Source organism: Heterocephalus glaber, unplaced genomic scaffold (assembly GCF_053883595.1).
Source record: "Heterocephalus glaber isolate CG9 unplaced genomic scaffold, H.glaber_assembly_v1.0 deba00001689, whole genome shotgun sequence".
Taxonomy (NCBI): Eukaryota; Metazoa; Chordata; class Mammalia; order Rodentia; family Bathyergidae; genus Heterocephalus; species Heterocephalus glaber.
The window spans coordinates 12330931-12357393 of NW_028258414.1; the positions used below are offsets into that span (position 1 = coordinate 12330931).

At 37.3% G+C, this 26463-nt stretch overlaps 1 protein-coding gene across 12 annotated transcripts in view; it reads left to right on the top strand.

Annotated features, from left to right (window-relative positions):
* Window positions 1-26463, top strand: part of Lrrc49 (leucine rich repeat containing 49) — a 166428-nt gene that overhangs the window by 63540 nt on the left and 76425 nt on the right. For 8 of the 12 annotated variants that reach the window (XM_087199201.1, XM_087199199.1, XM_087199200.1 and 5 more), the window contains 2 exons: window positions 8330-8391; window positions 9771-9938. In XM_087199201.1, coding sequence (XP_087055327.1) covers window positions 8330-8391; window positions 9771-9938 — 230 coding nt within the window. The remainder of the gene's footprint in view (window positions 1-8329; window positions 8392-9770; window positions 9939-26463) is intronic. The other 4 variants (XM_004855549.4, XM_087199207.1, XM_004855545.4 and 1 more) reach the window with 1 other exon arrangement.

Below are 26463 nucleotides of genomic sequence, written 5' to 3' on the forward strand. Positions count from 1 at the left end.
ATCTTGCATATTTTCCATCTATTGTTTACTCTCTCATACTTCTCCTAGTAGTTATTAACACGTATTTTTTCTGTGAATATTTCATACATAGATAATTAATATTATTACACTATGGTTTTTTATCTACTCTAACAGAATTTCACACAAAAGTGTATCTCAGAATTGCTAGGAAAATTATTTTCTCAGAGAAATGAAATTTGGGGCTATAAAAATAATAGTGGGTAATTATTTTGCTTTTTAAAGTTCTAGAAAGGCTAGAAGTGGGTATAGGAATATAAGTAATTTGATTCTGATTGTTGGGCTTCAATTTGTTGTAAATATTTTTATAACTATCAGGTAATAACAGTTAATGATTTTGAAAACTTGATGAAGGCTTCTGATAAAATTTTGTTTCATAAATGAAGATAAACACAAAATATTATAATATCAAATAAGCTTATAAACCACTTTTCTCACAAATTATAGCCTGATGTAATTTGAATTTATATTTTAATTGCAAAAAATGATGTCTTGAAAACTATCTGAAGTCTCTGAAGGGGATGTGCCAGGGATCAAATAGACAAACGTGATTTTTGAAAAAGATGCCTTGGTTCAAAGGAGATCTAGCATAATGCTTCTCAGTTTCTCTTAGCTGGGTATCAACAACAATACCTGTGCTCAGAAACATGTTAGACCCGTGATGGTGAACCTTTAAGGGCTTTCAGTGATACGAATAGCCCACTGTGGCACACCCCTAGAGTCCAGAGAGGACTTTCAGTCTACCTGTGACTCCATGATTCCAGCGACCAGAGAAGAAGGAAGCTGACGTTCCCTTTGGAAAATAGGGTCCTGGACTAAAACGAGTCCTCCCACTGTTCCTCACTCCTCCTCCACCTTGGGGAATATCACAGAGAGGCACCTCAAGGAGATGATCCAAGAAGTAAGCCAATGTACAAAGTCCATCACCCATGGGGGAACTTGGCTGCTGTCCTATTAAAAGATCTAGAAAAAAAGATCTCATATCTATGAACAGCACTTTTAAGAGTGGCCCCAAGAATGATAATATCCAATGAATGGTGTACATAGCCAGTGTTTTGATCATGGGTAATTTAAGATTTTAGGAGTTGAGAGAAAGTTGGAGAATATTATTTAGGGAAGGTTGGAGAACCACTGAGAAGTAACTCTCCCACAACTCTATTACTTATATTTTCTTTATTTGACAAGATTTTTAAAAGAAACAAATGAAGCATTTTAGGAAAATCTAGGATTATCTATAAGTTTTTAGTAATTATATTGGTACATTTAAGATATACAATATAATGACATTCATCATTGGTAATTTGCACCTTTACATAATACATCTTGGTTCTTATTTTTTCCCCATTCCCCTGCCCTCCCCTGAAGCCCTCCACCCCTCTCTATCTACAAAGACTTTGTTTCCATTTTTTCTTTTTCTCATATTAATTCTATTCCCTTCTTTCTTTTCCTCTACCCGTACCATTTCCCCTTCCCCTTTGGCCCTTTTCTTCCTATTTCACATTATCTGTTATACCTTTTAGTCCTTATTAGAAACTTTCAGTTTCTCACACTAGAGAAACTGTTCAGTATTTACACGTGTGTCCTATTTATTTCACTTAAGAGTATGCAATCCTCAATATGCATCCATTTAGCTGTGAATGTCTCTAGTTTCTCATTCTTTATGGCTGAGTAATACTCCATTTTATTAAGAAACCCCACATTTTCTTTATCCAGTCTCCAGTTGATGGGCAATTGGGTTGTTTCCAAGTTTTAGCTATTGCAAATTGTGCTGCTATGAGCATGGGCGCACATATATCACTGTGGTATAATACATTTAATTCTTTGGGGAAGCTACTCAGCAGGGAAATAGCTGCGTCAAATGAGACTTCCAGTCCTAGTTCTTTGAGGTATCTTCATACTGATTTCCACAGTGGTTGCACCAGTCTGTACTCCCACTAGCACTGGAGCAGGGTTCCTCTTTCCCCACATCCCCGCCAGCATTTGTTATTGGTTGATTTTATGATAGCAGCCATTCTTTCTGGGGTGAGGTGGAATCTCAATGTTGTTGTCATTTGCATCTCTCAAATGACCAGTGATGTTGAACACTTTTTCATATATTTATTTGCTATTTCTACTTCTTTGAGAAATGTCTGTTCATTTCAGATGGCCATTTTTGGATTGGGTCTTTATATTTGGGAGGTCTGATTTTTTTAAGTTCTTTATAGATTCTAGATAGTAGACCTTTGTCTGAGGAACAGCAGGTGAAAATTTTTTCCCACATCCTGGGTTGTCTCTTCACACTGTTGGTGGTTTCTCTTGCTGTGCAGAAGCTTTTTAATAAGAAGAGATCCCACTTGTTGATTGTGCTAGTTCACGGGAAACTGAGGTTTTGTTCATAAAATCTTTTCCTACACCAATGTCTTCAAGAGATCTTCCTAACCTCTCTTCTAGCCGGTTTAGTGTTTCTGTTTTAATATTTAGATCTTTAATCCATTTTGATTTTAGTTTAGTGCATGGTGAGAGACATAGGTCTAGTTTTAGTCTTTGGCAAGTTGAAGCCCAATTTTTCCAGCACCATTTATTAAAGAGGCTATCTTTCCTCCAGTGAGGGTGTTTGGCTCCTTTGTTGAAGATGAGGTGGCTGAGTGTGTCTGGAGTTGTTTCTGCATCTTCTAATCTGTTCCACTGGTCCTCAGGTCTGTTTCTTTGCTGGTACCATGCTGTTTTTATCATAGTAGCTTTGTAGTATAGTTTCAAGCTGGGGATTGTGATACTCCCTACCTTGTTTTTATTACCTAGGATTGTTTTTGCTATTCTAGGTCTCTTCTTGTTCCAAATGAACTTTTAGATTGTTTTCTCAAGGTCCGTGAAATATGCTGCTGGAATTTCAATTGGGATTGCATTGAATCTATATAGCAGTTTTGGAAGTATGGCCATTTTCACTATGTTGATTCTTCCTACCCAGGAGCAAGAGATGTCTTTCCATTTCCGATATCATTTTCAATCTCTCTTTTCAGAGTGCTATAGTTTTCAGAGAAGAGGCCTTTGATTTCTTTTGTTAGGTTGATTCCTAGGTATTTCAGTTTTTTGGATGCTATTATGAAAAGAATTGTTTGCCCTATTTCTCTCTCAGTGAGTCTGTTGTTCATGTGCAGAAAAGGTACTGACTTTGTGCGTTGACCTTGTATCCAGCTAGTTTACTGAATTTGGTTATTAAGTCTAGAAGACTTTTGGTGGAGTTTGTGCGGTCTTCTAAAGAGAGTATCATATAATGATGAGAGCAAATAATGACAATTTGACAATATAGAGTATCATATAATGATGAGAGCAAATAATGACAATTTGAATTTTTCATTTCCTGTCTTTATTCCTTTTATTTCTTTCTCTTGCCCAATTCCTGTGGCTAATGTTTCCAAAAGTATATTGAACAGGAGTGATGATAGTGGACATCCTTGTCTTGATCCTGATTTCGTGTGAAGGATTTCAGCTTTTGACCATTTAGTATGATATTGGCTATTGGTTTTTCATAGATCGCTTTTATCCAATTGAGGTAGAGACCATCTATTCCAATTTTTTGTAGGGTTTTTGTCCTAAATGTGTGTTGGATATTGTGAAATGCTTTTTCTGCATCTATTGAGATGATCATATGGTCTTTGTCCTTGGCTCTATTGATGTAATGTATTACATTTATTGATTTACGTATGTTGAACCATCCCTGAATCCTTGGGATGAATATCACTTGGTCAGGGTGTATGATCTTCTTGATCATCTTCTGCATTCTATTTGCCAGTATTATATGGAGGATTTTTGCATCTATGTTCATTAGTGAGATTGGCCCATAGTTCTCTTTTTCCATTGGGTCTTCCTCTGCTTTGGGATCAAGGTGATGCTTGCTTCCAGGAATGAATTCAGGAGTATTGCTTCCCTTTCAATTTCATTGAAGAGTTTAAACAGTAGTGGTAGTAGTTCCTCTCTAAATGTCTTGTAGAATTCAGCAGTGAAGCCATCAGGACCCGGGCTTTTCTTAGTTGTAAGTTTTTAATTACATTTTCAATTTCATTGATTGATATTGGGTTGTTTAGAATTTTTAGGTCTTCTTTGTTCAATTTTGGTAATTCATACTTATCTAGGAATGTGCTCATTTCTTCTGTGTTTTCCATCTTATTGGCATATAGGTTCTCAAAGTAGGTATTGATAATTCTCTGGATTTCTTCTGGGTCCATTGTAATTTTACCCTTTTCATTCCTAATTGCATGGATTTGGGCCTTTTCTATCCTTTTTCTGATAAATTTGGCTAAGGGCTTGTCAATTTTGTTTATTCTTTTGAAGAACCAACTCTTAGCTTCATTGATTTTTTTGTGTCATTCTCTCAGTCTCCATTGCATTGATTTCTGCCATGATCTGTGTAATTTCCTCCCTTCTATGGGCTTTGGGTTTTTCCTGTTCTTCTTTTTCTAGAAGCTTGAGGTTTAGAATCGGGTTATATAATTGAGCTCACTCTGCTTTCCTAATGTGAGTATTCACTCCTATGAATTTACCTCGTAAGACTGCTTTCATTGTGTCCCATAGATTGCCATATATTGTATTGGCATTGTCATTTAGTTGTAGGAGCTGTGTGATTTCTTCTTTAATTTCCTCTGTGACCCATTGGTTTTTCAGAAGTGTATTGTGCAGTGTCCATGTTTTTATGAAATTCTCGTGGTTTCTTTTGCTATTGATCTCTAATTTTATCATACTATGGTCTGACAATATACAGATGATAACTTCAATTCCTTTGCACTTGCTTAAACATGTTCTATGAGCAAGTATGTGGTCTGTTTTAGAGAATGATCCATGTGCAGCCGAAAAGAATGTGTATTTTGATTTTATGGGGTGGAACACTCTGTAAACATCTGTTAAGTTCATTTGTTCAAGAGTTTGATTGAGTTCTACTATTTCATGGTTTATTTTTTTATCTAGTTCATCTATCCATTTGTGATAGTGGGGTATTAATGTCCCCCACTACTATTGTATTAGTGCATATATAACTTTTCATGTCCATTAGTATTTGTTTTATATAGTTGGGTGCACTAGTGTTTGGCACACATATATTAATGATTGTCATCTCTTTCTCTTGGATTGTTCCCTTTACAAGGATGCGTTGTCCTTCATCTCTCTTAATCAGTGTTGGTTTGAAATCCACTTGATCTGCAAAGGGATAGGTACTCCTGGTTTTTTTTCCTGGAGTTTTGTTTTCCATCCTTTAACTTTCAGTCTATGAGTTTCTTTTTGAATTAAATCTCTTTCTTGTATGCAGCATATTGTTGGATCTTGCTTCTTGACCCATTCTGCCATGTATTTCTTTGATTGGTGAATTGAGACCATTAATATTGACTTATCCTTGTCATGACCTTTTCCTGTTGTTGGATTCTCCCCCTTTGCATTTAATTTCTTGTCCTTCCCCATGGATTCATTCTTCTGGGCTTCCTGGGGTTGTGATACTCATTGTCTTTTCCTAGGGTATTGTTTGTAATTTTTTGGAGTGCTGGTTTGGTATTTGTGAAGTTCCTAAAGTGCTCTTTGTCATGAAGGTATCTTATTTCTCCATCAATTTTGAAAGATATTTTTGCAGGGTACATCAATCTGAGTTGGAGGTTGTTTTCCTTTAGGGGTTGAAATACGTCACTCCAAGCTCTTCTTGCCTTGAGGGTTTGGGTTGAGAAGTCTGCTGTGATTCTGATGAGCTTTCTGTTGTATGTCATTTGTTTCTTTTCTCTAACTGCTTGTAGAGTTTTGTTCTTCTGTTGGGTTTCTGGAATCTTAACTATTATGTGCCTCTGTGTAGATTGTTTTTGATCAAGGCTAGTTGGCATCCTATATGCCTCACTTATCTGTATGTCAAGTTCTTTTCCTCTATTTGGGAAGTTTTCTGCCAGTACTTCTGTGAACAGTTTTTTTTATGTCATCTGCACTCTCTCCTGTTTCTTCCTTGACTCCAATCATGCTGATGTTATTCTTTCCATTATGTAGCAGCTGCTGGATTGATTTCTCATGATCCCTTACTATTTTTAAGAAATACTTCTTTTCCTGATCACTAATTGCAATCCTATCTTCTATGTCTGAGATTCTGTCCTCGCATTGGCTCTTTCTGCTGCATAAACTTTCAATGGAGTTTTTAATGGATGTTTTATAATTTCAATGAATGTTTTATGGATTCCCTTTGTTTCCTCGTATTCCTCAGCTCCTCTGTTTTCTTTATCTGTGTCTGCTCTAGACTTACTAATCATGTCTTGTACTATGGGCACAATCTCTGCTGTTAAATGAGAAATTATTTCTAATTTCATTTTTTCCAGGTCCCCTTTCTTTACCAGTTCATGGAGTCCAGGTAGTTTAATATCAGTTTGTTCCATCTTGTTGCCCTTTGGGGTTCCCTTAGGTGATCTTGAAGACTGGTTTTGGGACTTATTTACATGTCTTCTCATTTCAACAGATGCAGCCTGCTGTGTCTTTGCTGAGGCAACTTATTGCTCACCCAGTAGTCTTGAATTCTCAGCAAGCCACTGAGCAGCCTTTACTCTGCTGCTCACCAGTACACCAGTCCTGGGTTCAGAGTGGTGGCCTTCTAGATTCCTGAGCTGACCTGTTGTCTGAGGGGGCTTCTGGCTGGGACCTGAGCACACTTGGGATGGTATCTAGGTGTGCCTCTTGCTGGGGACCCTATGTAGCTATTGTCTGGGAGGGTCTTTGGTTAGGGGCTGTGCACCCCAGTTTCTGTGGTCTGTGCAGGCTTTGGCTAGGGTCTCCTCGCACTGATCAATGGTATGGGGCAAGCCTCTGGGTATTGCTTGTGTGGCTGTACAGCTCTTCTCCAGCACGGTCTCTGGCTGTGGCTGATGGTATGGTGAGCCTCTGGTTGAAGCCCATGTGCTTGTGCAGCCCCTTTCTGGGCGGGCCTTTGGCTTGTGCAGATGTGCCGGAGCTTTGGGTCCTAGCCCTGTCTGGGATCCGCCCACAGCCTCACTGGTCCGGGCCACACAGCTGCTCCCGGGATCTGCCTGAACTTAGGGATGGAATGGTGGGCCTCCGGTGGGAGCTCGTGTGCCAGTGCAGCTCCTCTCTGGGTGGTTAGCTATAATTTCAAAGCACTTACCTAATCTCTTACTAATAAAGTCTTGAAAATGATAGTTTTAAAATTGGGGGAAAATAGAGAGGTAGAAAGATAACTTGCGGATTGGTAAAACAAACTTTAGTTAGGTTTAAATATCAGTCACAATAATTTGTAAAATGTATATACTTATATTTGTATTACTCAAACTCATAAAACTGGGAATTATTATCAGTGATATTCCCCTTAAAAATGAAAAGTATTTTCTCTGAGAAGTGGCAGTGTGCAGTATGTTAAGAGCACAGTACTGGAATTCAGGATAACTGAATCTGCCCGGTCCCAGCCCCTAGATAATGTGTACCTCTGGGCCACATCCCACCCCACCCCCTTCCTGCCCCCAGCAACCTCAGCTGTCCATTGTTTGGCAAATGAAATATGTGGCTGTGAACTGGGTAATTAATTACTAAGCTTCCTGTAACCCCAATATATGTCATGTTTTTCAGAACATTTGGTTTTTTTCCTGCTTAATGAAATTAGATAGTTTTGCTTGTATTTATTTTGTAATTATGTTTAAATCTTTGGAGCTTATGTCAATATTTGCTAAGGGTAACTATTTAAAAGTAGCAGTGTGCTTTTACCTACTGTTTGATCACACTAAGAGTTTCTTGTCTGTGCTAAGATGGGAGATTGCCCTCACAGTGACCTTCAGTGACCCTTGCTGTGATCTGCTTCTAATTTTATGGGGGAATTGTCAGTGTATTGGTTCATTTGTAACTGAGTGGTGGATTTCCAAAGATCTGAGAATAATACGGTCAATGGCTTTGAAATTCTTACTATTGTTTGAAAAGCTAATGATATACATTTAAACAGCAAAGCTTTTGGACAGCTTCCTTTTAACAGTGACTTTTAACAAATGTTTGATCACACTGTGCCTGTGCTCCAGTAAATGCTGAAGTAGCACTTTGGCGTCTTTCCCGAAAGCATGCTTAAAGAGGCTAGCTGCAGCATCTCTTGTTCTCACAGTGCTCTCCACCTTGCAAGTGGTGCAGCTCCTTCTGCGGATGCACCTAAACCCTCCCATTTGGTCTGCAGTGGGGAAGAACGGAGTTCAGAATCCAGTAGAAATCAGTGATGTAGCTAGGTGGCAGGAAATACAGATGACTGTGTATTTCAACAGCTGAGAAAAAGGCATTCATAATAGGGTTTTCTCTTTCAACTGATCATTTTTTGCTTTCTGTTTCCTTCTAGAGAGATGTGGATAATTTGCCTAGCCTCCAACGTCTGTTTCTTAGCTTCAACAATATATCTAGGTAAGTGGAAACTCCCAGCTTGTTATTATTAATAACTTGATTGTGTGGATGCTAGTGCTTTGAGATTGTAAGTACCTAGGAGAATTTTATTGACATGGAAGACTATCAATTTGAAAATGATAGGATAATTTCATGACAAACTTCTTTCTGGAAACATGAAGCTCTTATTGGAACACTTCTGTTGCTAAAATGATGAAATTGGTATAGCATGTGCTTTTTACTTAGTTATACTTTTGCTCTTTTGTAATACATTTGTACTTGGAAATTTCAGCATTATATTTTGCTGTCCTTTGTTTGACATTCACTGCACTAGTCAGTTGAATTAGAATTTCTTTCATAAATTATTGCCTACAATTTGTGTAGTAGTTAAGCAGTTTTGATAAATCAGGCCACGTTTGTCACTGAGCTGTATGCTAATCAGACCATAACTGCTGTTTAACTTAGTATCTACTTAGAAGTAATGCCTGTAATAGATGGTATATTAGAATATGTAAATTTTGTTTCCTCGATCTATAAATCATACCATCTTTTATACTGTGATGGTGTCTTAATTAGTGTCAAATTGGAAGATTTCAGAACTGAAGCTGAGGCATACAGTCAGACTTTGCAATGCAAAAACGCCCCTACTGCTTCCCCAATTCTTTCTTCTCCTTCTGTCTTTCTCCGTTGTCAGAGAGGTAGGATTTCTTTTCACTGGTTGAGTTTGAACTAGGCTTTATGACTGCCCTCAGTTCTTCAGCTTCCCTTTGAGGCTGTTCTTTCAACCTGATTTTATAAAAGAGTAAACATTAAGAATGGAATAGTTTAGAGAGAACTGTAGTTCTATGCTTCTGATTTTTAAAAAACAGTGTAGCTTTGGTGCACTTTTTTCTGCTCACACCTTTTTCTTCCTGTCATCCCTAAGTATTCACCCCATCTTCCCTTACTGTATCTCTAAAAGGTAGAGATTATCTCAAGACATTACCGCAAAGAAAATTCTTGTAATCTTTCTTTTTTTCTCTTCTGTGGAAAAATATTAAAGTTTTATGATAGGCTTTTCATATTCGTCTCAGTTTACATTGACTACAGTACTTTCTACCTGCCTTTCTCCCTTGTCAGAGAGGTAGGGTTTCTTCTCATTGCATTGGAAGGGATAATCAGTTTTCTTTAGGAAATTTCTACCTGAAGACCATTAACAACTTGTTAGAGAAGAGAATATATTAGCTGTTTAAAGCACTTCCAACAGTGGAAGGTAGAAAAGTGTTACCAAGCCCTTCCATAAGTGCCTGGGCAACTCACCCACGTCCTCGCCAACACATGCCGCTGACTCTGACCAAAGGACTATTCTAAGGCTCTGCCTGTGACACTGACTTACACTGTAATGCTCTTGTCCTTTATAGATGCTTCAGCAAGTGGATTTGTACCGATTCCATCTGCTTTATACCTTCTAGAACTTCTTTAGTGTTCTGCTTTATCAACAGAACTTCTTCTGGGTTTCCAGTACTGCTGTGGATATTTTCATACTTTTATGTTCAATCGTTCCAAAGAGCATTTGAAAGTGTGGCGAGGTAAGAGCATGTGCTCAGGGAGCTGTGCTCATAGCTGTCTTTCCCTTGGGTGATTTCCTTAAATGGCTACACATAAAGATAACTTGGGAAGCTTTAAAAATCCATAGTCCATGGTTCACTGCCAGATATTCTGCTCCAGTAAATTTGCAGTGGGGCCAGGATCTATATTTTATTAAAATTTCTTAGAGGGTTCTAATGTGCAGCTCAGTGCTAGATTTTGAAACTACTAGTTATGTGGCTTCAAAATGAGACTGTTAACTTAGAGATTACCATTTTATACAAAATGTATTTTTAGCAAGTAACACAGCTGACTTAAAAATATCACTGGTCTGTGTTTTCCAAACTTTAGGTCAAAACACATAAAAAGTTCCTAAAATCAACTTAGTGGTTTGAGACTAGGAAAATAATGGTAGAAAAAAAAATGTCAGAGTTTGTAATATATTGTAAGGGTAAATATTGTTTTATTAAAATTTTCTACTTTTAATCATTTGGGAGTGCTTTCTGTGCATGAGTTTGTATGTATATTATTTTGCAATAGAGATATATCTACTGGCTTCCTATGCAAATTATTTCTTACTATGAAAAATACTGTGAGGGTCTTGCAAGGTACTTTTATAACTCCTTGTAATTCCATTATTATTGCAGTATTCATAGTACTTTCATTTTATATTGTCCCCCCATTAGACTGTAAACTTGATAAAGGCAGAGGAATATGTGTATACCACTCACTATATCCTCTTCTGTGTCTAACATACATGTACTCTTAGTGAAAATATTACTAGTGTTTTAAGAAATTTACAAGAAGAATTTAATCCCTCAAACATGGAGAGGTTTTCCTGTGTGGCCTGAGCACTTTTTTTTATTGGCTTCTCTTTCATGCCATTGCAAGGTCATTTAGATCACTCAATGCCTGGACCTGTGAAGTTTAAGGCTATAAGCAATCCAAGTTCTCTCGGCAGTTGTTTCAGGCACCAGATCAATTTATTGATTTGCCACTAAGGCTCTTGGCCAGAACATCTAATGGATAAAAATCTGCAGAAACTACACCTTTCAGTTATGCAGTGGTGCATATCACAGGTACTGTAGTGGGCGTGGTCTGTCCTGGTGTAGGCAGTAAGAAGCTGCAGTGCCTGTAGGACATTTATAAGCAATAATAAAACCAACAAAATACTGTTTATTATGTGTGCACTGGAATGTCAAAACCATATCAGTGATGAGCTATTCCTTTAGGACAGGTGGCCCCTCGTACCTCCTTCTTCCCTTAGTAAGACAATGCTCTTTGGACTCAGCTTCCTCTTTATGATGTCATTGGAACTTCTAAGATAAGTTTCCCTTTTGTTTTTTGAAGATACAGTGCTGCTACCAAGTCTCTAATGACTTATATTAGTAATTCAAGTATGGCTAAAGGTCCCTGAACCACAAGCTTTGGGGTTTAGCTTTTTGTTCTTTGTTACCATTCTCTAGGGCAAGATTATCTTCCAGACTCTTTTCAACATTTTACTGAAATTGGTTCATTATTTTACTTTTATCAGGAAGTCATTTTTCTTGCATTTTTCTCAAGCTGTGCTTCAACTTGTCAAATCACTCTATGAATTATATATCCAGAAAAGAACCAACTTCCATTTAGGAAACTCAGAGAACCTCAGACTGCCCTGAAGTTGTCTCCTTTAGTACACATTGGTATTTTAAGAGGAAATTGTTTCATTGAGCTTTGTTATGGCTTGTGTTTAGATGTCCCCCCAAAGCCTCATGCTCTTTCAGAGGTGGCTAAGGGCATGGGTGCTACTCGCCCTAAGTAATCTGAATAATATAAAAGGGGCAGAAAGACACTGTTAAGTTCCCTTGTTGCTTTTGCTGTCTTCCGCCTCCATGAACTATTGCCCCTCTGTCACCCTGCCTTGGAGCCGGCCAATTATAGATTGAAACCTGTAAGAACTGTAAGCTAAATGAACCTTTCCCCTTTAATGTTGGGTGTTGAGTATTTTGTCTCAGCAACGAGAAAGTAACTAAGACAGCCTTCAAGAATATATTCTTGGTATGAGATCAGATTGATCCCTAAAGTGTTCTGAGAGTTGAGATAGAGAACTTCACTCTTCCAGGACTGAAAGTGTCACTTACATCATTTTGGCTTATAAGAAATTCATTTTGCAGTGCATGCACCTTGAGACCATGATGCTAAGTGAAGTAAGCCAGACACATAAGCTTAGATATTACATGGTTTCTCTTATATGAGAAACTCAAAATCATAGAGCAAAATAAAAGATAGAACAGGAAAAAGAGAGAGAAATCTTTTGCAAAAGGGAAGGGGGCCAAGAGATGGAGGAAAGGAGAGAAAGAAAAGAATTCAGATGTGTGCGTGCACCAGTTCCCCATGAGGAAGGCAGTCATTATGCACTGGGAAGACGTACCAACTTCTAAACATGGGAAAAATCCTTTTCCTGACTTTCTAGTATGAGGCATACTGCTAAAATGCTTTCACTTTTCCTTTGTGGCTCAAATTAACAGATACTGTAACCAAAACTGTGTGAATCTTCTTACTAATAGTAGCAGAAATCAACTATTAGAGGAAATCGACTTACAGAGGAATTCAGCTATCAACAGGTCTTTTCTGTCTACTATGAATAATTTTAAATTTGAGAAATGACTGTACAGTTGTAGCAGAAATTTCATCATTTGTACCCATTTACTTCCTCTCAAGCTGTTTACCTAGTGGTTGACATGCAATTCACCTTCAGACAATCATTTAATTGTATTTTTCCAAATATTATGGACATTACCTAGAGACAACCCATTAAAAACAAGTTTAAAAAATAGGGGCATTTTTTCTCATCCATTGCTGTTTTGGTTTTTTTGTGTGTGTGAACAAAATCCCAAGTCTGAGTGGGCAGGTCTGCCTGTAGACCCCACCTCCAGCTTTTGAATTCTTTTAGACTGAAAATAGGTGAAAAAAATATATCCACAACTAATCATAGATTTATTCTAGAACTTCAGAAAAATAGACTTTGAAGTAAGATACATTTGTTTTTATCATTCTTAGTGTTGACACAATTACTGGATCAAAAGCTATTTTATTTAAAACATAGAACTTTTCCTGAAATGATCTTTATATAATCCTCCATTGTATATCTTATTTCAATATTACTTTGACTCTTGCTTTTTCTTTTAAAGATCAAAAATAGAAATTATTCTAAAACATCACAAAATTTTAAAATGTTTGAATCAACTTCATTACTTCATTGTTTTTAGGATATTCGTTTTTAAAAAATGATTATATTCTGGCTAAAACTTTGCACTCTAACATAAAGTCTTCATTTTTATACACTAAATTAAGAATTATGCCACTTAAACATTCTTCTGAGGTAGGGGAACTAGCATTAATGTCATTCATGTAGAACTTTGTAAGATTATCCTATGAATGTCTCTGTAGATAAATGAACATTAAAAATCAACTTCTTCATGTGCCTTATACATCTTTACAGTTTTGTATACAGTTATACGTTCTATAAATTTTTGCTTTGGACTAGCATTTTGAAGTGAAAGGAATGCCGTTGCTTTATACAGTATCTCCTAATTTATTAAATTGCCCATGGGGTTGACTGCCTATGGGGGTTGCCTATGGGGTTGACTGCCAGAAAGTTATTTAAGTGGCATGAATGGAGGTTATACAGTTTCATTCAGATGTGTTGTTAGGAAGTAGATAAAAACCAGGTCCTGACTGTTTGATTGAAGCAAGGCCAGAGATTTTATAGGATATTGGAAAGTTGAGTAGGTGGGCTTGTGCTTTTACCTCAGGCACATTTTTCACAGCATTTTTTGACTCAGCCAAAATTTTTTCTATTTTTATACCTCTCACTTATTGTCTCAATAAGCATTGGAACAGTGTTTTCTGAGGATAGATTTGTAAGCCCATGGTTTATCGAGGAGTCAGAGGTTATGGAGAAGGCAGGGGTAATAGACACAAAGAAAGAAACAGTAGCAAATCCACAAGGTAGTGGGGAGACCAGGCACCCTCTATCATGTTTGTTTTATTCTGTTTGTATTAACTTCAGAAGCAAGAAAGGCAGGAATATCCATTGGGTAAGAGTGACTTTTTTACTATCTTAGTTACAATGCTTATTTTATTATCTTCTTGTCACTCTGCATCTATATAGTCATTTAGAGTATTAAAATTATGAATGGGAAGTGATACCATATGAGCTTCCCAGCTCCCCTTTATAAAATGCTGTTGAAATTGATCTTTCCAAAATTATAAATTATATTCAATTTAAAGATTGTATTTCTTCATTAGACATTATTGGAGAGTTTCTCTACCTGTACCTTCTCTATCAATGCATACACACACACACATACACACACACACACACACACACACACACAGAGATTACCTTTGCACTCATGGAAATGAAACTTGAAAGTTACAATAAATTATCTGGAAATATTTCTGTGAGTTCAAAATTGCATGTATGTGTGTGTGTGTTCCTAAAAAGAAGTCTTCTGAAACTAAAATTAAACTAAGGCCCTGGGAGCAGGCAGTTTGCACACCTTGTCTCAGTCTGAGTTCATACATAACCAGCTGAGAGGCTGATAGCTATTCACGGCAGTGAGCTAACATTTTTAGAAGCATTGTGTCAAAGGCCTTTTGGGGTTTTGTTAATGTGAAAGTTCCAGAAATTACAGGAGAATTTTTGTTGGCTATTACCAAGTGGGATTATGATTAAATATTAGATGGCTGTTTCTCAGTCAGAAACAAAGAAATATGATAAATTGAGACCAATATGTATTTTATGATTTTTAATATTTTTTCTACAAATGCAATGATATTCAAAGTATATCCAGAATCAAAACTTAAGGTATAAATAGATGAAATCTAAAATGTAATTAGAAACAAACCAGAGATATGTAAGTAGTTTTCTGTAGTGCTATTCTTTGTACTTATATTATAGAAATACTTACAGAAGGGATTTTGAAATAGTGTACAATAAAAGTACAAAATATAGGGCTGGGGATCTAGCTCAGTGGTGCTGCCACCTGACTTGTAAGCACAAGCTCCCAAGTTCAATCCCCGGTACCAAAAAAAAAAAAAGTACAAAATATAATGAACATACTGATTTAAAATAAAGGCAAATGAACATGAGCAAAATATTGAAGTGACCAAACAAATTGATTGTTTAATTTCAGGAAACAGGCAAGTTCAAAATCAATCACACCAAAACCTCCAAATATAAAATACTCCTATCTGCAAAACTCTCAAGTTTGATCTACTGAAGGAACTTTGTGTATCCTTCATGATCAAAACTCAAACCCCAAACAAGGAGAATTATTTCCTTTATCTACTGTCACTGGTCTCCAAAGAGAGGATGGGGACCTCAACTTGTCCCTCGCCCCATGGGGACAGGATAGTGCTGAGTTATGCCACAGAAAAAATCATAAGACGCAGCAGTGAGAGACTCGGAAAGGTTTATTAGGACTAAAGCAGTACACACTCAGAGGGTAATGTGGGTACTAACAGAAGGAGAGGCATTATGGTCAGGGATTGAGGGTTGTTGTATGATCTTGCGGGTGTAGTCAGGACAGGTGATCTACCCATTTGGTGGACTAGGTTCAAATGCAAATATTTGCATGTGTTTAAAATTTAGAGAGATGCTTCCCACTTCATGGTGCTGCCTCACTGGGATGGAGGTCTCTGAGAGAAAGAGCACAGGCACAGTTTACAGGTGAAAGAGCACGGGCCCAACTTACAGGCTTATTGTATCTTCAGTACCCTTAGGAATTTTTGAAGAAGTGTTTCCTGGAAGCAAAAAGCAAAATCCTGAAGCTGCAGTTTTTCTTAAAAGTACAATTCAGAAATCACAGTTTTCTGTGTCTCCTTTCTACCTATCTTTACTTGTTCTATCCTGCCTCATCTACCACCTTTATAATACCTCTTAGAGAACAGTAACGTCTGTTTTATATGTGTCCAAGTAGACCACATGCAACTTACCATAATAATTGTTATAACTGGCACAGAGTGGGTACACAGTTATTCTTTGGTTTTAGTAATGAACAAATACAGCCACATCTTAAACCTGATGTTATTCGGTACTCATAGATAATTTTAACAACCTTATTCAACAGATTATCTTATTTAGTTCTCTGAGGATTCAGTCTGCAGTGATTTCAACATAACTATCACTTGGAATATAAATCTACTAAAAAGTAAATGAGACAAAGAAGCCACTTTAAGATTCTTTTCCAATTAAGTTGGGTTATCATTAACAACTGTCTCAAGATTGTTAAACCTAAGGCTCTCCTCAGTAGTTTGAGTTCAGTGGCATACTTTTTGAATGCTTGAACAGATTAGAAGTTCCTTACTTCAGAAGGTAGTACCTAAATTATCTGATGCAAAGTTAAGATAGCCCTCCATTTGTGTGGAAATATCTGATTTATATTTTATATAGACACACACACACATACACACACACACACACATATATAAAGTAGTTATTTTTAAGTCCTTGGCTACTAATTCTAACATCTAAGTCATCGTACTATTTCTAATGAGTTTTTTCTGCTTCATATGTGTTACAGTTTATTGCTTCTTCCTCATCTGGTAATTTTTTACTATGTTCTAGGCGCTGTGGGTATTATATTGTTGAGAATATGGGTTTTGTTGTTGTCTGAATTTAAAAGTATTGAATTTTGTTTTGATAATCTACTAGAGAATCAGGCTGATCTTGTTGGGGCTTCTTTATAGTTTTTAAGTTTAAAAAAAATTACAGCAGATCTAGAGTGACACTCATTCTAGCACTAGAGTATCCTTTGGAATGTAAGCAAATAGCTCTGGATTTTATTTATTACCCTTTGGACTTTCAACACACAGATCTGGGAGATAAATTTCTATATCATTTTGAAAGTCTGTCCTTTCAATCAGTATTTAACCCAGTGCCAATTTTCTTTGCTCACAAAGCCCTTACCAGGCAGAAATGTGAAAATATTCACATTGTTGCATGGCCTTTCTAGGACTTTCAATATATGTGTAATATTCTGGGTGTTCAGTGGGAATCTCTGCACCCTGGTTGGGATTCCGTTGTTTCCCAGTTCCTTGTGGCTTGTAGATATGCTTCTCATCTTAAAACTGATCAATCGTTATCTTTCGCTAGGCTCTGTAAGTCTTACCCTGTTCATGTGCATCCTAATATCCAGCCAAATGCTCAAGGGTTCCTTCTTTATACAGCTTCCTCCTCTCTACTCCCCACCACCCAAGCTCTAGTAGTCATAGTAGATCCAAGCTCTGACCTCAGTTTCATCTATCCAGTGAGACCCCTGTACTGTCTTTGGAAGTACCCCTGTACTTCCTTTGCTGTGATCTGGAAAGTTCCCCCAGCAGAAAGCCAAGATGAGTGTGACTTTTCCATTTCTCTTCTCTCAAAGATCACAGCCCCATGCTGTCTGTTGTTCAGGGCATGTGTCATATATTTTGTCCATTCCAACGTTGTTTACACTGGGAGAGTGAATCTAGTATCGTCATGGCTGAAACTGCAACTCCTATCTACTAGATTTTCAAATTACCATGATTGTATATCATCTTTGCTATTTATCTGTCTGTACTTAAACCAATAATACATTATTCCTGTATTTAAGAAATAATAATTTAATCTAATTCTTAATAGGTAGGTTGGCTTTTCTATCAAAAGCTCTCCTGATATTGAAAACGAGCAGTTTAGAAATGGACTAAAAATCTATTCTTTAGATCATTTAAACTCTACTCAAATATCATGTCATTTGTCCAGAAGACCCCATGCTTTTGTCTTTATTCCTTTATCTCCCTGTAGAAATGCCTTTGAAACCTCTATTTAGCATATCTTAATCTTTATTGAAGAGATTGAGGCAAAACTGATTACATCAGAAACTATTTGTGACAGTACAGGATCATGTTATTTTCAAAAGGAAAATCCTTTTTCTTATTCATGAGGGAAAAATGCGTGTAATGTAAAAGCTATGTTAAATTATTTGGGAATAAGTTTATAAGGACTGTATTTCTGTAGATGCTGCTGACTTGATGTTTGAAGGAGTGACTGCCAACATACCCTTTCTCTTCTGCTCCCAGTGTTGAATCAACTCAAATAAACGGAGTTTAAAATAGCAGAATGCAGGTCAGATCTGCACTTGCAACCAGGCCCCCTAATACATCTCTCCTGAATTAGAATATTTGCTCACTGTCACTGGCGGAGGGATTGGAAGGCAAGAGCTGCTTCTGTGTGGGGCTTGATATGAACAGATGCCCTGTCCACCAGATGGAGGGTGCATGGCTTGGATGGAAGTAGGATGGTCTGGGTTATTATGACTTTCCCCTCTCTTCCCAGTAAAATACATCACTTGTCCCTCCTTGGGATTTTACCATTTGATTGATTTATTGATTTTGGATTTTGCCTTTAAAGAAGAATGGGAGTGTATAAGATGGGGTTCTTTGCTTCCTCACATTCATTTTTAGTTTTAAAGATGAATTTTATGGAGTGCTGAAACTTAACTCTTTCCAGGAAGGAAAATATTACCTGATCATGAAGGACACTGGGCTTACAGGGAGTTACTTTCTCCGTTAAAAGAAAATCTCATATACGTGGAAGTAAAGGAGTTGGGGTTCTCTAAAAATGAGGAAAATAATTCTGAATTCTTGCATGAAGGGAAGTAAAACGAGCTTGTTTATCCTTTGTTCATATAAAGGTATCATAGTGAATTAAGCCCTCTATCTTTTCTTTGTTGGGGGGTGGGTTACCAGGGATCAAACACACGACCTCGCACTTGCAGGCAGGAGCTGTGCTGCTGAGCTACATCCCCGTCTAAGGCTCTATCTTAAACTACCCAGCTAGTATCTGGACATTGGTGTGTGTGCGTGTGCGTGTGTGTGTGTGTGTTGAAAAGGTTTCAGTTGACAAATGAAAACAGTATATATTTGTGATGTACAACATGTTTTGATATATGTGTACATTGTGGAATCACTAAATCAAGCTAACATATTACCTATTACCTCATGTACATATCTTTTTTTGTCTGGTAAGAACATTTAAAATCTATACTCTTAGCAGTTTTCAAGTATGTAATAATATATTGGTGTCAAATATAATCACCATGCTGTGCAATAGATTTTTTGAAATTATTCTTCCTAACTAGAATTTTTATCTTTTGACCAATGTCTCCCCAGTCACACTCCCATTTGTCACTACTCCCCACCCCCTCATCCAGCCCCAGGTGATCACCATTGTAGTCTTCATTTCTATGAGTTCAACTTTTTAGATTCCATATGTAAGTGAGATGACATGGTATTTATCTTTCTGTGCCTGGTTCATTTCACTTAGCATATTGTCCTCCAGATTTATCCATTCTGTCACAAAGAACAAGATTTCCTTCTGTTTTAAGGCTGAATAGTATTATGTTGTGTATATATACCACATTGGCATTATCCATTCATGTTCAGCAGACACTTAGGTTGCTTCCATATGTTGGCTGTTGTGTACACAGCTACAGAGAACATGGAGGGCAGATATCTGTTTGGCATGCTCATACTGTATTTCAGTTTCTTTAGATAGATACCCACAAATGGAATTTCTGGGTTATATAGTAGTTTTCTGATTTTTTTGAGGAATTTCTACTATTCCTCCCTCCCTTCCTCACCCCTCCCTCCCTTCTTTTCTTTTCTGTCTCCCTCCCTCCCACTCTCTTTCTCCCTCCCTCTTTCCCTTCCTCCTTCCCTTCCTCTTCTTTCTTTCTTTCTTTCTTTCTTTCTTTCTTTCTTTCTTTCTTTCTTTCTTCCTTTCTTTCTTTCTTGTACTGAAAATTGAACCTAAGGCCTTTGTACTGGGCTAGAACCCTAGCTTTTTTCTAATTTTTTATTTTTGAAATAGGATCTCACTAAGTCACTAAGTTGCCCGGACTAGGCTTGAACTTGTGATCTTCCTGCTTCAGCCTCCCAGAGTGCTGGGTTTGCAGATATGTACCATCACATCTGGCTGATACTGTTTTCCATAATGGTTGTACTAATTTACATTCTCACCAATTTGGTGTACAAGGGTTCCCCTTTCTCCACATCTTTGCCAACACTTATATATTGTCTTTTTGATGATAGCCATCCTAATAAATGTGACGTAGTATCTCACTGTGGTTTTAATTTGCATTTCATTGACAATTTCAGTCGTATACCTATTGGCCATTTATATATATTCTTTGGAGAAATGTCTAATCAGGTTTTTTTTCATATACAACTTACTTCTGATCACTTAAAAGGAAATTGTCAGTGTCAGTGTATAAATTAAAAGAACATAGGTTTTAGTTGAAGAATCTTTGGGGAGGCACTAATATCTGTTAGCAAGATTAGTATTTTTCTGCTGTTTCTTTGATCTTGCTTTGGGAACTTGCTATTGTATTTTGCACTTCAGGGATATTGGTTGGTTATTCTCAAAAATGACCACTGCTGGGAGTATAAGAGGGATCAGCAGTTTTTCATAGCTGGGTGTATCACCAGCTAGCATAGGTCTTTAGCTACATGTAAGATGGAAATTAGACATGGGCTAATTCTTCAGCTGCTTCTCCATTACTGATGACCATCATCACTGTTTGTCCATTTCTTTAGTGCCTTCCATTGGCTACCAAGACATTTTTAACTGGCTGAGAGTTCTTTTACTCAATTTGTATAGAAATGACAAATAGGCAAAGGATAGCTCTTTTAGTGTTAATACCCCTGAGCTTTCAACATCAGCAGATATCAGCTCTTGGGGTTAGCAGCCCTCCTCACCACTCCATGCCAGATACTATCTCATATACCAGCAGATCTCAGGAACTCTTCTGGCTATTAGAGATGAAAGCTTCCAGGAATTCTCCATTGTTCTTCATTCTTCTTTGGCTGATAGCCACCTCCACTGTTATTAGCCCCAGCTGCTGACTACTTTCAGTGCAAGTGGCTATTTGTGTTGCCAGCTTTTAGTGTGCCAGTTCAGCCTGCACTGCTTGAGATAGAAATCACAAATAAGCAAAAATATGCCCTCTAAAAGCGGCTTTATTAGGGTTTATGCTGCAGCATAAGGAGGAACAGTGCATGGATTGCCCCCCCCCCCCAGGATATGGGAGAAGGTTTTTATGTAGAAGAAAAAGGCTCACACATGCAGTGTTGAACTTCCTGTTTACTCATAGGTAGGATAAGGGCCCTCTTTCTCTTTCTCTCTCTCTCTCTCTTTTTTTTTTTTTTTGGTTGGATCAAACTCAGAACCTTGCACTCCCGAGGCAAGCATGGTGCCACTAAGCTAAATCCCCAGCCCAAAGAAGGGCTTTCTTATGGCTTGTGTTTAGGTGTCCCCTCAAAGCCTCATGCAGTCATAGGTGGGGCTTTTCGGAGGTGGCTGAAACTAGAGTGTGTGATGCTGGGATCAAGGATGAGATGTTAGGATTAAGGATGTGAGTGCTACACACCCTAAGGGTGGGTAGGCTGGATAAAATATAAGGGACATGTCTTAGTTACTTTTCTCTTGTTGTTACTTTTCTCTTGGGTTGACAAAATGCTCAACACCCAAAGTTAAAGGGGGAAAGGTTTATTTAGCTCACAGTTAGTAGTCTATAATTGACTGGCTTCAAGGCAGGGTGGCACGGGCAGACAAGCATTGCAGAGGAGAAACAGCTCATGGCAGGCAGCAGACAGCAAAAGTAACCAAGCAAGGAATGATCACAGCTCTTTCTATCCTTTATATCTTATCCAGGCTACTTAGGGTGGGTAGCACTCACACCCTTAACCCTAGTGCCAGTGATCCTAGCATTGTACCATGAATCAGTTCTAGCATCACACACTCTAGATCCACCCACCTCTGAAAAAGCCCCTCCTGTTACTGCATGAGGCCTTGGGAGGACATCTAGACATAGGGCATAACAGGACAGAAAGAGGCTTGTTGCTTGTGGCTTGCTTTTTCTGCTTCTGACTGTCATGAGCTGTTTCTCCTCTGTGATGTCCCTCTGTCATGCTACCCTGCCTTGGAGCCAGCTGATTATGAACTGAAACCTCTATAAAATATGAGCCAAATAAACCTTTCCTTCTTTAACTTTAGGTGTTGGATATTTTGTCTCAGCAATGAGAAAAGTAACTAAGACATACTCCTAACAGACATGATTGAGGATGGCTGTTGGTAGGGCAGGGTTATTCTGAGGGGCCACAGGGTAGGGTCATCTGGTATGAATTAGTGGTTAAAACTTGCTGCACCCAAAGCAAATGTCTCTGAGCATGGCCATGCGGCACATGATGGAGCCCTATCCAGCTATGAGGTGTTTGGGGCAGCTGCAGAAGAAAATAAGAAAAAGTACCTCTTGCAGGATATTGGGCCCTTCTCTATCTCAGGTGGTTTTAGGATCTAGACTTTAGATCCGAGGGATATCCAGAGTATGTTTTACTTTACCACAGTAGTGATAGCTAGTTGGCCCTCCTCCTTCATATCTTTGCCATTTCATGTAAATATCTTAATTTCAATAGAATTCATTTTTTTCAGTTGATTGTTGAAAGACAGTGATCATGTAAGACACCAAAGACAACATTGTGGAGAGTGACAGAGATTAAGCACAAGGCTTTTGTTTTCTGTTACTGTGCAATCTAATTGCAAGAGAGAACACCCAAAGCCACCCAGTGACAGAAACACAAAACAAACCCTGCAGTTTATAGAAAATCCAGCAGCCTGATAATCACAGTCTATCAATTAGCAGTTCTGGTACCAAGAGCACTTGATCTGATAGTTCTGGTGGGAAGTTTCTGAAGAGCCCTAATGTTCGGAATTTCGTCCCTGGGCAAGCAGTATTAGCAGCCCTGGGAAGCTTATTCGAACACCCACATCTCAAGCCCTACCCTAGACCTACTGATTGTCCCTCACTTTTTTTAGTTTCTTCTTTTATTGGTGTATGTTTTGATATATAATAAGTACATTCATCTTGGGGAAGTGATATATATATACATATATATAAATATATATACATATATATACATATATACACATATATAAATATATATACATATATATAAATATATATACATATATATATAAATATATATATATAATCTAAATCATTTTTAAAAAGATCCCCAAGTAATTCAGATGCACAGTATAGCCTGAGAAGAAATGATTCAAAGGATTCTGATTGTGCTTAATTAGGTCAGGTGCCCAGTTGGAGCTCATCATCCTGGCCAGGGACATACAGAGCACAGTGACTGTTTAGTCCTGGGACATCTGTTCCCTGTGCCTTAGGGTAGTGTGGGTGGGATCAGTTTATGGATTGGGTTTACTACAGGAAAGAAGTGATCTGTTACCAGAGAAGGGGAGCTGGGCAGGAAGATAATAACAACCGATATTCAATGAAGTTACTTCTTCATTCTTTGCTCACAAAAAATGTTAGATTGAGCTATTCACTTGTGCCTTCACGTTGGGTGACTTTATCCCATTACTTCTGTGTGTGTGTGTGTGTGTGTGTGTTCACACGTGTTCTACTTCTAGCTTTCCTAAACTCCGAGTGCCATCTGTCTGTCTGACCTAGATAACAGAATGTCTCCCTTCCTCTATAGCATGGTTCTCCTGTCTCTTGGCAGAGTGGCACACTTCTCCAATGCATTTAAATATGTTAAGAATAAGCAGGCAGAGTTCTGCCTGAGTCTTGCTTCACATCATCTTACTGGCAGCAGAGCATGTTTACTTCACCCACTGCCTTTCATTCTATTTCTAAGGCATTCATGTTGGAGTTCTGTCTTTTAAAGCTGTGGATTATCTCTTTGCATTTGTATTGACAAGAGCAAGCCATAATTTTAGTCCTCAGGAATTTTAACCCCTTTAGCAAAATTTTACATGCAGAAAAAAAAAAGATATAAGCATTTACTATTATTTGTTTTGATGCTCAAATTTTCTGGAATTTGTCAAGCTGGCTCCTGGCATCTTTTGATATGTCTCCTTTCTTTGAATACTTTTTTACTTTCTGGCACAAGAAGAGGTTTCAGGCTTCCAGGCTCATCTCACACTTTTGCAGCCCTGCCTCTGGAATCAGCCATTTCTCCAAGGAGCTCTAACTTCCTTTTTGGGCAATGGTATTTAGAAAGCAAGGTTTGAGTGTGTACTTAAGGTTACTACCAGTAGGATATCATTGCTTCCAGTCCATCTCAGTGGATAGAATTCATAAGTGTGTGTGTGTGTGTGTGTGTGTATACATCATCATATGTCTTTATTTTTATATCTGCATATACATTAAAAACTTGTGAGAGGGCACAGAATTTCCATTTAAAGCTAAAGAAGTTTTGGAAATTTAATATATATTCTTAAAAATATAATATATTGCATACTTGAAATTGTTAAGGATCTTCAATGCCCCTCACACACACAACCGTCAACTGTGTGAGTTGATGGATGTGTTGTGGTATTCACTTCACAGTGTGTATAAGAATATAAGTGTGTATCAAAACACATTCAAGTATAAATAATTTTTATGTGTCAAAAATAAATATAAAATATTGTTTTCTATTAAAAAATAAGCCAAAACCAACTATGACTTCACACTGTTACCTTCATGAATTCACGCTGAAACTTCCAATCACAATCCAAAACCACAGGGCTTATTTTAGCCACCCCCTAGTCTCTTTCCATATTTATAATCACGTTCTCAACAATGACTCCCATTCTAATGGGATAATATATTTACTTATTTGTTAGTCCTTGTGTGTATAGAAGTAATTACTAACCTATACTTCTACTGGGATAAGGAGGGTACAATAATAAATAAATAGGCTTCAATATTTCTTTTCCCTGTGTTTTGTCATTTGCCTAAGGATAAGCAGTCTAAACACTGTGTTCATGGGCCGGGGATTCAGCTCAGTGGTTCCGCCATCTGCCTTGCAAGCAGAAGGACCCAGGTTCGATCCCCAGTACCATTAAAAAAATAAAAAAAATAAAAAATAAACACTGTGTTCAAAAGTTGCTTTGGTTAGTTCTCCTCAGCCATTTTCAATATCGTTACTCATTTTAGCAGTAAAGTTTGTTTCTGTTTTGCACTCCATTTCTGTTGCTTTTTCCTCTCAACTTAGCTAATTTAATATTTTTATATTTTGGCCTGTGCAATTAATAATGATTCTAAAACTCAGAACTCCACACAAAAGGTGTCATTAAGAAATCCTTCACTCCTTCATTCCCTGTACCCATCTCTCCTTTCCATCGTGTTCCCACCCACCTGTATAGATAGCTACTCTCATGCATTTCTGGTTTGTCCTTCCCATGTTTGTTTTTACACAAATAAGCAGATACATGAAGAGTGTAGAGGAATTCACATGTTTTCTTCTAGTACCTATATGGGTTTAATTTTTACATTAAGGATCTGATCTACTTGAAATTTATTCTTTTGGATAACATAAAATATAGTTAGTGTTTTTTTTCCAAATATCTACTAAGTTGTCTCAGAACCAACTATTACAAAGCATCTTTGTCACAGTGGTCTGAAATATTACCTTTAATATCAACTTGTCTAACTATTAACAAATATGTTGGTATTTTTCTTGGGATTGCATTAAATTTGTAAATTATCTTAGGGAAATCCATCTCTCTATTATGCTAAGTCATTCTATATAAGAATGAAGAATGTATTTTCATTTACTTAAGCCTACTTTTGTACCTTTCAGAGATGTATGTTTTAAAGTTTTCCTTATATAGATTTTGCACATATCTTGTTAAGTTTGTTCCTAAGTATTTTATCTTTTTTGTTGATATTATAAGGGGGCTTTCTCTAGCATTATATGCTCTAACTTCTTAATGTTGTTGTTGTTGATTTCTCTGTGTGACTTTTACATCCTACTACCTTCCTTAATTCTTTCCTTGTTTGGGTCAGGCAGCATGTCTGTTAGAACCTTCTGTGAAAATGGAAATTATCTAAACCTGCTCTGTCCAGTATGGCAGTCCCTAGCCACATGTAGCCATTGGAATTTAAATTAAAAATTAAATAAAAAGAGCCAGTTAATTTCTAGCTGTGTTGGGCAGCACAGTTATGGCTTTCCAGCTCTATTATATGTCACCTACAGGTAAAGGTCATTTTACTTTTTTCTCCCATTTCTTATACTTCTAATTTATTTCTCATTTAGTTGCACTGGCTATTACCTTCAGTAAAATATTGAATGGTATTAAATAGTGAGCACACTTAACTTATTACTGATTTTAGTGGAATTGCCTCAAGTATTTCCACATTAAGTGTAATAGCAGGCTGGCTTTAGGGGTATGTTCTGTTTTTCTTTCATCATACTAAGAAAGTATCCATGAATTTCTATTTTCTTGAGTGTTTTCTTCAACAAATGGATACCAAATTTTTTCTAGGGCTTTTTAGTATCTCTGGAGATACTCATATGATTTTTCCTTAGATCTTTTAATATATATTAAACAGATTTCCCAATATTGAACAAAATGTGCATTTCTAGAATAAATAGCACTTGGTAAGTCACATAATTTTCTTAATGTAGTATTGAATTTTGTTGCTAATGTTTTACTTAAAACTTTGCAATAATATT